We start from the raw sequence: 15,583 nt of genomic DNA, 5'->3' as shown, positions 1-15,583 counted from the left end.
TTATTGAGCCTTTTTTAGGATGTTCTAACCAGAATACTCTGTGTGTACTTGAGAACAATGTGCATTCTGTTGGATCTGATGGAATGTTCTGAATACATCTGTTTGATACATATGTTCTAAACTTTAGTTCAAATTCTATTTTTTTTTTAATTTCTATCTGATGTAGTGCCTAGGTCTCTTATTCTTATTGTACATATTACATTATATGTCTCCTTTCATAGCCATTAATATTTGCTTTATATATTTAAGACTTACAGGATTGGGTACATATATATATATATAAAATTATTATATCCACTTGATAAATTGACCCGGTTTTACCTATGTAAAGATATCTTTTGTCTCTTTTTATGTTTTTGAATCTGTTTTATATGATATACCTATAACTACCTCTACTCTTTTCTGATTTCTTTGTACAGGGGATATTTTTTCTAATCTATCATGTTCAGCCCACGTTTGTCCTTAAAGCTAAATAGAGTTTCTTATATGCACTATCAATTCAGCAATTCTAAGTTTTAGTTAGATAATTTAAGACATGTACGTTGAAGTAAAGATTGATAAGAATTTAGTACTATCATTTTGTTAATAGTTTTCTAGTAGTTTTTTGGGGATCCTTTGTTCCTTTTTTCCATATTCCTTTTTAATTAGATGATTTCTCTTGTGATATGCTTTATTTTCTACATTTTATCCTTTGTGGATTTATTCTAGATTTTGCTTTGTGGTTACTATAAAATGTCTCATAGTGATAGCAGGCTTTTTTAAGCAGATAACAATTTGAAGTTGATTGCATTAAAAATTCTACACTCTTACTCTCCCCCAACATGCATTTGGTGTTTGAAGTTGAAATTTACTGCTTTTCATATTCTGTATTACTTGACTAATTGTTACAGCTTTGATGAATATAGTTGTATCTGTTGCCCTTCATATTAAACATATAAGTGATTTTTATACCACTACTAGAACATTAGAGTTTTCTGAATTTGACTATGTACTTTCTTATACAAGTGACTTTTGTAGTTTAGATGTTTTCATATTAATGATTTTTTTAATTTGAAGAATTATCATTAGCTTTTCTTGTCAAGCAGATCTATCAGTAATTAATCCCCCCAGCTTTTCTTTGTCTTGAAAATACTTATCCTTTCTGAATTTTGAAGGACAGCCTTGTTAGGTGTATTATTCTTGGCTAACAGAATATTTTTTTCATTCAATATTTTTGTTACATTATTCCACTCTCTCCTGACCTGAAAGGTTTCTTCTGAGAAATCTATTGATAATCCTATGTGCATTCCCTCATGTATTAATTATTCTCCATTGCTATAAAAAATTCCTGACAATGGGTAAAGTTTAACAAAAATGAGTTTATCAGCTTCCAGTTTTGGAGTTCCACGAGTGTGTCATTATCATGATAATCATGCAAGATGGAGGATCACATACTGAGACAAGAGCTTAGAAGAGGGAAGGGGCCAATATTTCTTGTACGTAACAATCTACTCTCATATGATCTACCAGATTCCATGAGAACTACATAATCCCTTCTGAGAGAGATATTTTCAATGACCTAATTACCTCACATTAAACTCTACCCCTTAATGGTTCTACACCTCCAAACATCATATTCTCTCTCTCTGTCTCCCTTGCTCTTTCAAATAAATAAATAAGTGAATGAATATTTGAAACAAATGTACCCATGGGGCACGAATCACATAGAAACCACAGCATTTGGTATGTGATAAGTTGCTCTTCACTTACTGCTTCAAAAATTTCATGTTTGTTTATGGAGAATTTGATGATGTTGAGTCTCAATGAAGATTTTCATATTTACTTCATTTGAGAGTCTGTTTTCTTTTATTGGTGTATTTTATTTATTATTTGAAAAACATAGAGACAGAGATCTCGCATCTGCTGCTTTACTCCTCAAATGCTTGTAACTCCAGTACTGAGCCAGGCTGAAGGCAGGGGACAAGAACTGGATCCATGTCTTTCCCACGTGGGTGACAGGAACCCATTTATTTGAGCTATCGCTTGCTAAATTTCCAAGGTGCTCATTAAAAGGAAGTTAGAATGAAAAGGATAGCCAGGACTCAAATCTAAATACTGTGATATTGGGATGCAGGCTTCCAAACAGTGGCTTAACCACTATGCTAAATGCCTGTCCCTATTTGGGATTTTCTAGACTTCTTATATCTGGATCATTTACTCTGCAGATTTGGGAATTTTTCTTCCATCATTCCCCTTATACATGTTTTATTCTACCTTGTCTCTTCCTAATCATTCTGTAACACCATAATACAAAAATGTGTTCATTTGATGATGTCCCACAATTCCCGTAGCCTTTCTTACTCTTCTTGATTCTTACTGCTTTTATGCCTCTGTGGATAATTTCAAGTAATCTTTTTTCAAACTAAATGATTCTTTCTTTTGCTTGACTAAATATGCTATTGAAGCTCTGTACACAATTTTTCTACTGATTCAGTATGTTCTTTTTAAAGCTCATTTATTTGAAAGTCAGAGTTACAGAGAGAGAGGGAGAGAGAGAGAGAGACAGGGAGAGAGAGAAAAACAGAAACGGAAAGTTTCCCATCTACTGGTTCATCCCCCAAGTGACCACAACAACCTGGGAAAGACCAGGTAGAAGCCAGGAGCTTCATCCAGGTCTCCCACTTGGGTGCAGGGGCCCCAAGACTTGAGCCATACTTTGCTGCTTTCCCAGGCACAGTAGTAGGGAACTGGATCAGAAATGGAGCATCTGGGAATCAAGCAGGCACCCATATGGGATGCTGGCCCTGCAGGTGGCGGCTTTACCCACTATGCCAGTATGTACTGCAGACCCAGAAATTCTCGGCAGTTATTTTTTCTTATTTTTAACTTTTATTTAATGAATATAAATTTCCAAAGTACAGCTTATGGATTACAATGGCTTCCCCCCCCCCCATAACGTCCCTCCCACCCGCAACCCTCCCCTTTCCCACTCCCTCTCCCCTTCCATTCACATCAAGATTCATTTTCGATTCTCTTTATATACAGAAGATCAGTTTAGCATACATTAAGTAAAGATTTTAACAGTTTGCTCCCACACAGAAACATAAAGTGAAAAATACTGTTTGAGTACTAGTTATAGCATTAAATCTCAATGTACAGCACATTAAGGACAGAGATCCTACATGAGGAGTAAGTGTACAGTGACTCCTGTTGTTGACTTAACAAATTGACACTCTTGTTTATGGCATCAGTAATCTCCCTATGCTCCAGTCATGAGTTTCCAAGGCTATGGAAGCCCCCTGAGTTCACCGACTCTGATCATATTTAGACAAGGCCATGGTCAAAGTGGAAGTTCTCTCCTCCCTTCAGAGAAAGGTACCTCCTTCTTTGATGACCCATTCTTTCCACTGGGATCTCACTCGTGGAGATCTTTCATTTAGTTTTTTTTTTTTTTTTTTTCCAGAGTGTCTTGGCTTTCCATGCCCGAAATACTCTCATGGGCTTTTCAGCCAGATCCACATGCCTTACGGGCTGATTCTGAGGCCAGAGTGCTGTTTAGGACATCTGCCATTCTATGGGTCTGCTGTGTATCTCACTTCCCATGTTGGATCGTTCTCTCCCTTTTTTATTCTATCAGCTAGTATTTGCAGACACTATTCTTGTTTATGTGATCCCTTTGGTTCTTAGTCCTATCATTATGATCAATTGTGAACTGAAATTGATCACTGGGACTAGTGAGATGGCATTGGTACATGCCACCTTGATGGGATTGGATTGGAATCCCCTGGTATGTTTCTAACTCCACCGTTTGAGGTAAGTCAGCTTGAGCATGTCCCGAATTGCACATCTCTTCCCTCTCTTATTCCCACCCTTTTATTTAACAGCGATCACTTTTCAGTTAAGTTTCAACACTTAAGAATAACTGTGTATTGATTACAGTATTCAAACAAAAGTATTAAGTAGAACAAACAAACAAAAATACTAAGAGGGATAACTTATTAAGTTGTTCATCAACAGTCAGGGTGAGGGCTGATCAAGTCGCTATTTCTCATTGTGTTCATTTCACTTTAACAGGTTTCCTTTTTGGTGCTCAGTTAGTTGTCACCTATCAGGGAGAACATATGGTATTTGTCCCTTTGGGATTGGCTTATTTCACTCAGAATAATGTTTTCCAAATTCCTAACAGGGATCACTTTTCAGTTAAAATTGAAACACCTAAGAATAATTGTGTGTTAATTACAGAGTTCAACCAATGGTACTAGAACAAAAAAATACTAAAATGGATAAAGTGTTACATTGTACATCAACGGTCAGGACAAGAGCTGATCAAGTCACTGTTTCTCATAGTGTCCATTTCACTTCAACAAGTTTCCCCTTTGGTGCTCAGTTAGTTGTCACCGATCAGGGAGAACATATGATATTTGTCCCTTTGGGACTGGCTTAATTCACTCAGCATGATGTTTTCCAGATTCCTCCATCTTGTTGCAAATGACCGGGTTTCGTTGTTTTTGACTGCTGTATAGTATTCTATAGAGTACATGTCCCATAATTTCTTTATCCAGTCTATTGTTGATGGGCATTTGGGTTGGTTCCAGGTCTTAGCTATTGTGAATTGAGCTGCAATAAACATTAATGTGCAGACAGCTTTTTTGTTTGCCAATTTAATTTCCTTTGGGTAAATTCCAAGGAGTGGGATGGTTGGGTTGAATGGTAGGGTTATATTCTGGTTACTGAGGAATCTCCAGACTGACTTCCATAGTGGCTTCACCAGTTTGCATTCCCACCAACAGTGGGTTAGTGTCCTTTTCCCCCACATCCTCTCCAGCATCTGTTGTTGGTAGATTTCTGAATGTGAGCCATTCTAACTGGGGTGAAGTGAAACCTCATTGTGGTTTTGATTTGCATTTCCCTGATTGCTAGTGATCTTGAACATTTCTTCATGTGTCTGTTGGCCATTTGGATTTCCTCTTTTGAAAAATGTCTATTGAGGTTCTTGGCCCATCTCTTAAGTGGGTTGTTTGTTTTGATGTTGTGGAGTTTCTTGATTTCTTTCTAGATTCTGGTTATCAACCCTTTATCAGTTGCATAGTTTGCAAATATATTTTCCCATTCTGTCAGTTGCCTCTTCACTTTCCTGACTGTTTCTTTTGTAGTACAGAAACTTCTCAATTTGATGCAATCCCAAATGTTAATTTTGGCTTTGACTGCCTGTGCTTCTGGGGTGTTTTCCAAGAAGTCATTGCCGGTACCTATATCTTGCAGGGTTTTTCCAATGCTCTCTAATAATTTGATGGTGTCAGCTCGTAGATTTTGTTGAGTGAATTTTTGTGTAAGGTGTAAGCTAGGGGTGTACGGACAGTCTATTCAATAAATGGTGTTGGGAAAATTGGATTTCCACGTGTAGAATCATGTAGTTATTTTTTAAGATTTCTAGCTAAGTTGAACTTCCTTTGCTTACTTTTATTTATTTTGTTTGTTTTCTTGATTTTGTGAGTGTCAATCTGGATTGTATTAAACTTCACTGAGTTTCTTTAAGGTAATCATTCTGAATTACTTGTCACAATTCACAGAACTTTCTTTGGGGTCGAGGGTCAGTTACTTATTTTGTTCTCTTGATAGTAGTGTATTTCCCTGGTGTTTCATGGGCCTTAAGGTCATATTTCGGTGTTTGAGCTCTACAACAAAGTAGGCATTTATTCCACTCTTAACAGACTAACTTCATCCAGAAGCCCACCAACCATCAGCCACACAGAGATTCTAGAATCTAGAATTCACTGTGACCTGTAAGCAGACTTGTTGCTGCAGTCCTCAGGGGGACTGCTCTGATGCCCAGAGGTTTGGCCTGGACCCTGGATCCCCCGGTGATCTCCTGGAATAGGCCTGGATCTTGGGTAGATGAATACAAGACTGGCACCAGAGTGTACTGGAATAGCCTGGGCCTGGGCCTGTGAGGGCAACTCTGGCTCTAGAGCAGTTCTTGGGCCTGCATTTTTGGAAGTCGAAGCACAGGGATAGAACTGATACCTAGTTACATGGGAATAGCCCTGGACTCTCTCCTATATACTTTAACAAATATCTTCTTAATTCTTGCCACACTTAGATACTGTAATTTCCTTCCTAAAAGTCCTTAGTTCTTCTGAATGCATTTTCATACATGGATGGTTTTCACATTGATATTGAAGTAAGAGGACCAAAGCCAAAAAGTCTTATTCTGCCAACTTGCTCATGTCACTTTCTGAGAAATAACATGGTAAACACCATCAGTGCCTCTTGAGACTGTCACAACACCATTGGATGGATTGGGAAATGCATGAGAAGTGAGTATGGGAGAGATGTGTTTTTGCCTGTTTCCAACACAAACCTTGTGTGAGCAAACCCTACACTCTCATCACATTATAGTAGAGTTATCACACTTTTCCCAGAGGTGTAGGTGAAATTAGGCGAAAGCAAGACCATCAGTTTCCTTGCTGAATTACTCCCCTTTAGGGTTTGACTATGACACTGTAGCGCACAACACATTCAAGTGCAAACTAAAAATTTTATTGCTCTCCAAAACTCAGGCCATGGAATGCATAGAAGTACCTGAAAAGAGTGAGGAGGAGAGAAGAGGAGATAAGATGAAAAAAAGAGGAGAAAAGAATGAATTGCTCAGGTATGGAGGATGTTGGGAGAATAGACTCCTCTTCCGTTCATCTTCAACAAGGTTCCACAGACTTCCCACCTGATTAGTACCTGAACTTGCAGACATAGGGAAGCTGCAAATCACAGTTAAAATCTCGCCACCTAAGAAATTCTGGAGAAACAAAAGAAACAAAGTGAATATGGCTAAGGAAGCTATGAACAAAATGAGTGAGCATCCCAGATTCTGATCTAGGTTATAAAGCATCTCCTTCATCCTTGCTAGTGTACTACTCAAGGAGAAAGTGATTCAAAGAAAGAGTGGGGGAAGACAAACCAACATTGCATTGGCAGCTCAGGATGGTTCCACGAAGGCTAGGCCTTGGAATGGGGGATGAAGGGTGGAAAGTTTGAGCAGAGGCGACTGCTCTGTTTCTTACTTGAGGCATACGTCAGGCTTCCACAGTAACCTCGATCCGTGGCAGTGGAAGGGTTTCTCTCCCAGGCAGTGTAATGCACCAAATCGTTACTACTCCACTCCCATCCTTCTCCACTGGACTCAGTGCCCTATAGTAGTTGGTGCAGCAGGGTAAGGGGAACGAATGGCAGAGGGAAGCTTGAAAAACTCCTCAGCTGTAACACTTGATTTCCTCACTGGCTTCGTGGAATTTGTTCTGCTTGTCCAGGGCTTTCCCATAGACTTCTGCACTGAGAAACTTCCTCATGAACTGATCTCTCCTATTTGTTTGCCAAATCCCAGAAAATAACCACAAGACCTTTGGAATGACTCAAATTAAAATGTCCCTACTGAAAAATAATTGGCAGTGCATTTTTTAACTGGACTCTTAGCATTAAATATAATATCTATTCCATGAGGAGCCAACATGCATCTTATCTTCATTTACAATTGCCTCAGAATATTGTGTGAGACTCTCCGAAGTCCTGAAAACTGATTTACAAGGCCTCCTGGGAAAATTGGGTAAACATCATGACATGAGGCAAATTAACTTCACCTTAAGACAAGGGGCCTCCACAGTAATCAGATAGTCAACTGTCCTCAAGAACTGTGCAGCTCCCTGATTTCCTTCCTGAGCAGGCACAGGGAAGTGGACCGGTAGGCAATAGCCTCTGGTGCTGAGGAGAGGAGAAGCTGGAGCCTCACCTGTGTGGGGTCGTGGAGCCCCATCCAGATGTTTCTTTGGGAGTTCCCAGTTCTCCGGATCAGGGAGGACACGAAGGATGCCTCGGCCGCGCTGTGAATAGACACGAGGCTACCCAAGGGCCTCTTCTGGCAGGCCAGCTGTGTGGAAGGAATGAAAGCAAATCTGATTCACCCCTTGGGGAAGGGCAGGGCAGAAGGAGGTAGAAGGAGAGTTGTGTTAAAGATAAGGGGGTTCGTTCTCATTCTGAAGGGACACAGTATTGGGGACTGACTGCCGTGGGACCCAGGTGTGCCTTTACCATCCCCAAGTCCACTTCAGCGCACTCACATCTGCATCCATCCAGGATTTTGGAGTAACAAAGACGGCATAGCAGTGGTAACCATAGGCCTTACTGCCCGGGGGACAGTTGATCCTTGGAGAGGCCACATCCTGTTGAACATCTTCACCTGTAGGGAAAAGAGATAAAACCTAGGAATGGGATGAGAGGAAGAGTGGGGGTTGAGGGAAGGTCACACGGGAACTGGCTGTGGACTCTGTCTTTGCAGAGGAAGACCTTATTCCTGACTATCACTCTTCTCATGCTTTCAAGAATTCTTGATTGCAAAGTTATGCTACAAAGGAGGGGAGCATCTCTGTTCATTTTAATCTTCCTCCTAATTCAGTAGTCCAACACTTCCCCACTCGGGGATGACTGTTTCTACACTGGGTCTTCCAGTTACTCTGTTTTTCATTGCCACTCGTTGGCCTTCCTTCTCTATCCACTAGCATAAATTACAAAATCTTGACAAAATGAGAAACCATCTCATTCCACTATTCCTGGTCCACGGTAGTGCCTCCCACCACAAGTTAACCTGTAGGAAAGCAGGATGATGCAGGAATCGCGGCCAAGCTCAATTGTGTGCAAGCTCAACCCTCCACTACTGCATGAGTCACACAGGAGCGTTCCTCCTATTACTGAATTTCAAATTTAATAGGAAGCCAACTGCTAAGGAAGATACTCTCACCTTGGACATGAGACAGTAGCATCAGGCAGGAGAGCAACATCCAGGACGTTCTTGGGAGGGCCATGGGAAGCAGAATGGTCTTAAGACTTGAGGAAATAATCAGAATTCACCTAAGGAAGGGTAGTTGCGGGCAGAAATGCAGAGAACTCACTGCCTCTTTTCTTTTGTCTAGTACCCCAGGAAAGCATCAGTCCATTAGTCTTGGTCACATCTATCCCCTTCTGTAATTGTGCAAGCAACTGAAGAATCTGTGCACCCTGTCACCCCTGAGACCTCCCAGGGTAGTATTAGCTTAGTCTCAGAAACCTTATGTTTTCCAAGGGCAGGTACCCTCCTATACCTCTCGTGGTAGGTGTCGGGCAAAGCCCCTGCCAGGGCAGTGATCCTCTCTCAGCTCCCCCTTACCTGTCGTGCAGGGATCTGTGATGGTTTGTCAGGCAAAGGAAGACTGGGCTTTTATAAGGGAATCTGAGGGAGGGGTACTGACAACATAACGGGAATGTATAGGCAGCACAGCTGTCGTGGGTAGGGCTTGGCATTGCTTCAAAGAGATTTCCACCATGGGGAAGAGACTCTTCCTGGAAAAATTGGGGTTTGCTACAGATGTTGCCTCTTTCCTTGTAGCAGGCCAGCTTGTTCAGATGGACAGGTGAAGGTGCTTTTTTCAACTTTTTCCCTGTTGGGGGCCTACAGCTTCAAATGTAGTGTTAAACTTTCAAAGGTAAACCTCCACACAAAGATTTCTTCTGATACGTCTCAAGAACCCACTTATTTGGGCAAGCATGTGTATTTATTTCTACCGTATCTAGTAAGAAAATTAAATGTCAATGTTAGTGAAGGTGACTACAGGAATAACAAGTAACACAAGTAGTTTAGGGCACAAAAGGAAGCTAACAGCAGGAGTGATAGTTCAGGGTTGCTACTTCAACATGGTGGTGAATAAAAAAAAAAAAAGGATGATCCAAAAAGTCAGCAGATCTTCTTAATGAAAATCAGTGTATACACTTGCATTGCCAAGCTCTCTGAGATGGAGCTTCCCTGATGTTTAGTGACAATGTGATAGCACAAGAGGCAGTGTAGGAACACAAATATCAGGTAAGAGAAAAACTGAATAATGATTAAGGAAGCATCCAAGAAGGCACTGTATGAAACCCTAAACACTGTCCTGTATTACATATGAGTCAGACTTCTACTTCCGCAATATGCTCACTGCCCTTCTGGTACCCATGAGCTCCTATGCAAGATATCCTTGTTCCAGTCGATTAAAAGCCATTTCCTTTATGTCCCAATCTGGAGAATGGCCAGCTTCACGTGGATATATGAGAACAAATGTTTTCAATCAGGTTTACTTCTGAGTTGTAATTTGGCAACTCTGAAAACCATATGTATTATATAGCTCATAATTATTCAGATTAATGTGTCCACTCCAGAAAAATGTTACACTGGGAACTTCCTCAGACCCTGATTCTCAGACTATTATGGTTATAGTTGAGTTTGTGCATGGATGTCTATAGTACAGATTTGTAATGTGGTCATGCAATTAATCTGATCATTAATTTAAGTGCTCATTACTGCAAGTCAACAGAACTCCTCAAACAATCAAATGAAAAAGGTAGCCAGCAGATTATATTGTTTAAAAGGAAGAAAAGGAATTTTTTTCTCAAAATTTCTATAAATATGTATAAATGTGAATTGATTACTTTAGTGAGTTCAATGGAAGCTTTCAAATGTAAAGAAACATAACAAAAATATGACAGTTAAGGTGTTATGGGATATACCTTCACTGATTAAAAGAAGTATTTAAAATCAAGTGAATAATAAGAATTACAATTCCATAGTGCAGTATGTCTCACACTCACAAAAAATAAATAAATAAACTTTAGATGAAAAGAACCTAAAGGGGTGAGCATTTGACCTGGTAGTTAAGACACAGGTTGAGACTCCTTCATCTCATATCAGGATGCCTAGGTTTGAGTCCTGGCTGTACTCCCAATTCTGGCTTCCTATGACTATACAGTCTGGGAGGCAGCAGGTGATGGCTAAATTAGTTGGGTCCCTGCCATCCACATGGAAACCTGGAGTTGAGTACTTGTCTCCCACCTTCAGCCCTACACAGTCCTACCCAGCCCTGGTTTTTGTAGGCATTTTGGGAATGAAGCAGCTAATGGAAGTCTCTCTCTCTCTTTCTCTCTCTCTTTCTCTCTCTCTCTCTCTCTCTCTCTCTCTCTGCTTCTCTCTCTAACTCTCTCTTTCCCCCTCTCCTTCCTGCCTCTCAAATAAATAAGTAAAATATAAAAATAATTTTAAAAGACCCTAAAGGCTGGTGCCACGGCTTAATCGGCTAATCCTCTGCCTGCGTCGCCGGCACTCCGGGTTCTAGTCCCGGTCGGGGTGCCGGATTCTGTCCTGGTTGCTCCTCTTCCAGTCCAGCTCTCTGCTGTGGCCCAGGAGTGCAGTGGAGGATGGCCCAAGTGCTTGGGCCCTGCACCTGCATGGGAGACCAGGAGAAGCACCTGGCTCCTGGCTTCGGATCAGGGCAGTGTGCAGGCCGCAGTGGTCATTGAGGGGTGAACCAACAGAAAAGGAAGACCTTTCTCTCTCTCTCTCACTGTACACTCTGCATAGCAAAACAAACAAAAAGGACTCTAAAGATGTCCAAAATTCAAATTTCGTTCACTGGATCTTGTTCAGTATAGCTCAACACCTAAAGAACAAATGGGGACATATGAGTATGGCCTGATATTTGGCTGTACCAGATTTTTAAATTTTCCTTCCTGTTAATGGAGTTATAATCAAGTAGAGAAATTTCCCATACTTTCGATACTTGTTGTGATGTCTTTGGGGAGGAAATACCTCAAAGTCTACAACTTTCAAATTATTGAAGAAAAATTGTGTGTGTGTGTAGAGAGAGAGAGAGGAGGAAAGCAAATATTTTGAAATAATAAACATTACTAAATCCAAGTGGAAGATATAATTTTATAAATCCAAATAAATATTAAAGTACTAATAATAATAAAATTAGAAGAGTTTTACTCTGAGGCCACTTCATATGACTGTGCAAATAGCAAATTAAAAACAAGGGTACGCAATGAGGTGCTCAATATTCTGTGTCCAAGCAAAAGTAAATCATGACTTCACAGTTAAAAAGCTGGGGCCAACACTGTGGTGTAGTAGGTTAAGCCTCCATCTGCAGCGCTGGCATCCCATATGGGCACTGGTTTGTGTCCCAGCTGCTCTGCTTCCGATCCAGCTCTCTGTTAATGGCCTGGGAAGGCAGCAGAAGTTGGCCTAAGTGCTTGGGCTCCTGCACCCACATGGGAGACTTGGAAGAAGCTCCTGGCTTTAGGCCCAGCTCCAGGTATTACAGCCATTCTGAGAGTGAACTAGCAGATGCAAGACCTCTCTCTCCATCTTTCCCTTTCTTTGTCTGTAACTCTGCCTCTCAAATAAATAAATTAATTAATATTTTTTTTTTTAACAAGAGAGTTAAAAAGCACAAGCAAGTCACCAATGTGTGTCTATCACAGAGCTTGAACAGTTTTGAGGGTGGAAAACTTGTGAGTCCTGTCTTTATCTGTAAGGTGGTCTGTTGCAGACCATATCAAGGAAGAGCCTTGTGTCTTCAAAGGTGGAAGTTGAGGTAGAGGTGGTTTGCCATCACCTCTGTTGTCCTTATCAAGCCATGCTTAGTTTGTTATCTTCCCAAATCTGGCCCACTTCCAGATAGAAGGTAGTCAAACTTAGGTCTTTCCAGGAGAGTTAATTATAACTGTGGTTTTTTTTTTTTGTTTGTTTTTAATTGAAATGGCATGGCATTTATAATAATCCTTCAGGTTATAATAACCCAAACTGCACTGTAAGACTTCTGTTTCATGTGCCAACCCACCAAATTCAGTTGTGTTGCTTTTGTTTTATTTGTGATTGTTCCTCTTACCAATCTTATTAACTCAGCACTTAGATGCATGTTCATATTCAATACTGCTGAAGCTGGTTTTGAGTTGTTTACAATCCATTCCTTGGTAATCAGGGATGAATCCTCAGAGTAACCAAGGCTGACTTTTGAGAAGTTTCCTTTGCCAAAACTGAAGTGACCAACTTGCACTTTTTAATCTCTATCACTTTCTGAGTGAAATAGTGTTTGCAGGTTAAGCCTTTGTATGGTTCTTCCTAGAATTTGTATGGGGGAAATGATCATATTGTGGGAGTCCACTCTGTTCCAGGGATGGAGAGATGTGGAGAGTTCCTTGAGGATCATTCAGCAGGAAAATTTTTCGTTCATGCCAAAAATAGCTTTGAAATGTATCTTTTTAAGATTGATCACTATAGCACCTCCCTTTGAAATATATTAACCATATGTCCAGGATATTATTTTGGTCCTTTCATCTTACTATAATCCTGTTACATGAATGAGAAAGATAAAATGAGGTTCTATGTACTTTGTAAAATATGACAAAGTGACAAAACTTCAAAAGCTCCTGACACCAAACAAGGAAGTTGTTAAGGAATTGAAAAGCCGACACCACAGCTCTTGAAATTTTGAAATTTGGCCAATCATCTGTAAACAATGAACATTAACTATGATATGACCTGTGCAGTTATTGGAAGCAATAACATCTTTATCAGAATATTCTGTCAATTTTTATTTGGTTTCAGACTTATACTGATCTTGGGCTATTGGCTACTTTATAAAGCCTACTGCTTGTTATTTATTTTTCTTTTAGATAAGCTACTCATAATACTAGGTATTCTCTAGTTAAGAAAAGGAATACAATTATGTTTGTAACTTATTATCATCAATTATATTCAAACAGCTTATGAATGAGAATCCTGCAAACCTGAACCTCATTTACAGAGTTCATATTCTTGATAGCAAATAAAAATAATGATATCATTCTTGATGGCAAATAAAAATAAATACCTTCATAGCCATGTGCTTCTCGTCTTGTTATATATTAATATTTTAATTGTGCAGAAAATATTAAATGTGTATAGAACTTTGACATCTTTCTTTTAATTTGGATTTTTAAAGAAACAAATATGCAAAAAGCAAAAAAAAAAAAACTATAATTCAGGCTGGCATTGTGGTGTAGCCGATTAAGCCACCAGCTGTGATGCTGGTATTCCAAATGGACAGCAGTTCCTGTTCTGGCTGCTGCACTTCCAACTCAGCTCCCTGATAATGGCCTGGGAAAAGCAGCAGAGGATGGTCCAAGTGTTTGGGCTCCTGCTGCCCATGTGAGAAACCAGGATGAAGCTCCTGGCTCTGGCTTCTGCCTGACTCAACCCTGGCTATTGTGGCCATCTGGGGAGTGAACCAGCGTATGGAAGGTATCTCCTTCTGTCTCTCCTTCTCTCTCTGTAATTGACTTTGAAAGGCAGAGATACAGAGAGAGAAAGAGAGAGAGAGGGAGAGAGAGAGAGAGAGAATTGGCGTGGACATTGCGACTGACCTAGACCTGGATGTTAGATTGGGGCCGCTGCTGTGAACCTGAAACTGATCTAGGCCATGTCCATTGTACATGCACTGAGAACTGATATTAAATACGGACACTGGAATTGGATCTTCAAACTCCTACTTTAACCATGGTGCATTAAAGTCAGGGTGTAGGTTCTAGAAACCATAGGTCCAAATTTCAGGTCTTATGTACAGTTTTAATACCCAAATTCATGTGACAAGTTCATTTTAATATGTAAGATCAAAAATCAAGATGTTGGTCAAGGTCTGAGATCCTACTCAGTCTGAAGTCTAAGTTTGACATCATGTATCAAGGTCAGTTTAAATATCTGCTTCAGGTTTGGGGAGCCAAATCCTGCTCAATCTATAACATTATGTCCCTGGTTCCTTAGAATTCATGCCCTTCTCACATGCAACAGACAGTCATGCCACCCTGCATGTTCCAAGGTTTTAACTTAATACAACACTAATTTAAATGTCCATAGTCCATGATCTCTTCTGCAAGTCAGGACAAACTCTCTTACCTGTGAACTCCTGTACAATCAAAGCAAGTTACTTACTTCCAAGATACAATGGTGGGACAGGAACAAGATGCACATTTCCACTCCAAACGGGAAATAGGGAAATAAGATTAACAGGAAGGGCCAAGGCAAGATGACAAATCAACAAGACAAAAATGAAGTCCTAAAGGTCCTTGGAAGCTTTGCTGGCCACAGTCCAATCTTCAGTTCTTGCAGGTTTAAGTCTCATCTCTGCAGCTGCTCATCTTTGCCCTACTAAGGCCTCTCTGTTGGAGCTCCAGCCCCATGTTTCTCCTTGTGTTTGCTGTAATAGAACCTTCCCAAGGTGACTCTGTCCCTGTAACTGATCACGGTCTGGGACCCAGTTTTTCCAAAACATCTACTGAAATCTAGGTGGAATTCTCCATGCCCACACAGCTCTCAGTCTGCTCCCACATGGCTGCTCTCTGAGGCTGCACAGTGATGTCTGTGGCTTTCCCAGGTTGGCCTGGCGTGCTGTTGCATCTTTCTTCAGCAGTTATATTATATCTTTCTCACATCCACTTTTTGGGGCGTTCCCTCTGCAGCTCCACTCTTACAGCTGCACTGTGCATTTCTCCATGCAAGTGCTCAAGTCCCACAGCATAACTCTTCAAGGCCTTCCTTTGAAATCTGGAAGGAAGCTGCCATGACTGTGCACTTGAATTTTTCCCACATGCAAACCCAGCACCAGGTGAACAATGCCTAGGTCTACCACCAGCAGGAGCTAGGCCTGAAGCTCCTTCCTGAAAGGAGTCTTCCCTGGAAGATCTTAGGAACACATTTGCACATCTGGGGCTAGCCTTGTGACACAGCTGGTTAAGC

At 40.6% G+C, this 15,583-nt stretch overlaps 1 protein-coding gene and 1 long non-coding RNA gene across 2 annotated transcripts in view; one reads left to right on the top strand and one right to left on the bottom strand.

Annotated features, from left to right (window-relative positions):
• The window catches only part of LOC149128047 (uncharacterized), a 93,093-nt gene that overhangs the window by 3,118 nt on the left and 74,392 nt on the right, over positions 1 to 15,583 (top strand). The gene's annotated exons all lie outside the window — the stretch shown is intronic.
• LOC100344298 (regenerating islet-derived protein 3-alpha) lies at positions 6,498 to 9,203 on the bottom strand. Its single transcript, XM_070069689.2, has 6 exons — positions 9,170 to 9,203; positions 8,765 to 8,874; positions 8,088 to 8,206; positions 7,760 to 7,897; positions 7,038 to 7,164; positions 6,498 to 6,772 (listed from the first exon to the last, which is right to left on the bottom strand). Exons 2-6 carry the CDS (start codon positions 8,826 to 8,828, stop codon positions 6,705 to 6,707), a joined length of 516 nt encoding a protein of 171 aa, XP_069925790.1. The 5' UTR covers positions 8,829 to 8,874; positions 9,170 to 9,203; the 3' UTR covers positions 6,498 to 6,704.

The sequence above is a fragment of the Oryctolagus cuniculus genome, chromosome 2 (genome assembly GCF_051225735.1).
Source record: "Oryctolagus cuniculus isolate XC-2025 breed Fujian yellow rabbit chromosome 2, ASM5122573v1, whole genome shotgun sequence".
Taxonomy (NCBI): Eukaryota; Metazoa; Chordata; class Mammalia; order Lagomorpha; family Leporidae; genus Oryctolagus; species Oryctolagus cuniculus.
This window is presented reverse-complemented; position numbering and strand designations above follow the sequence as displayed.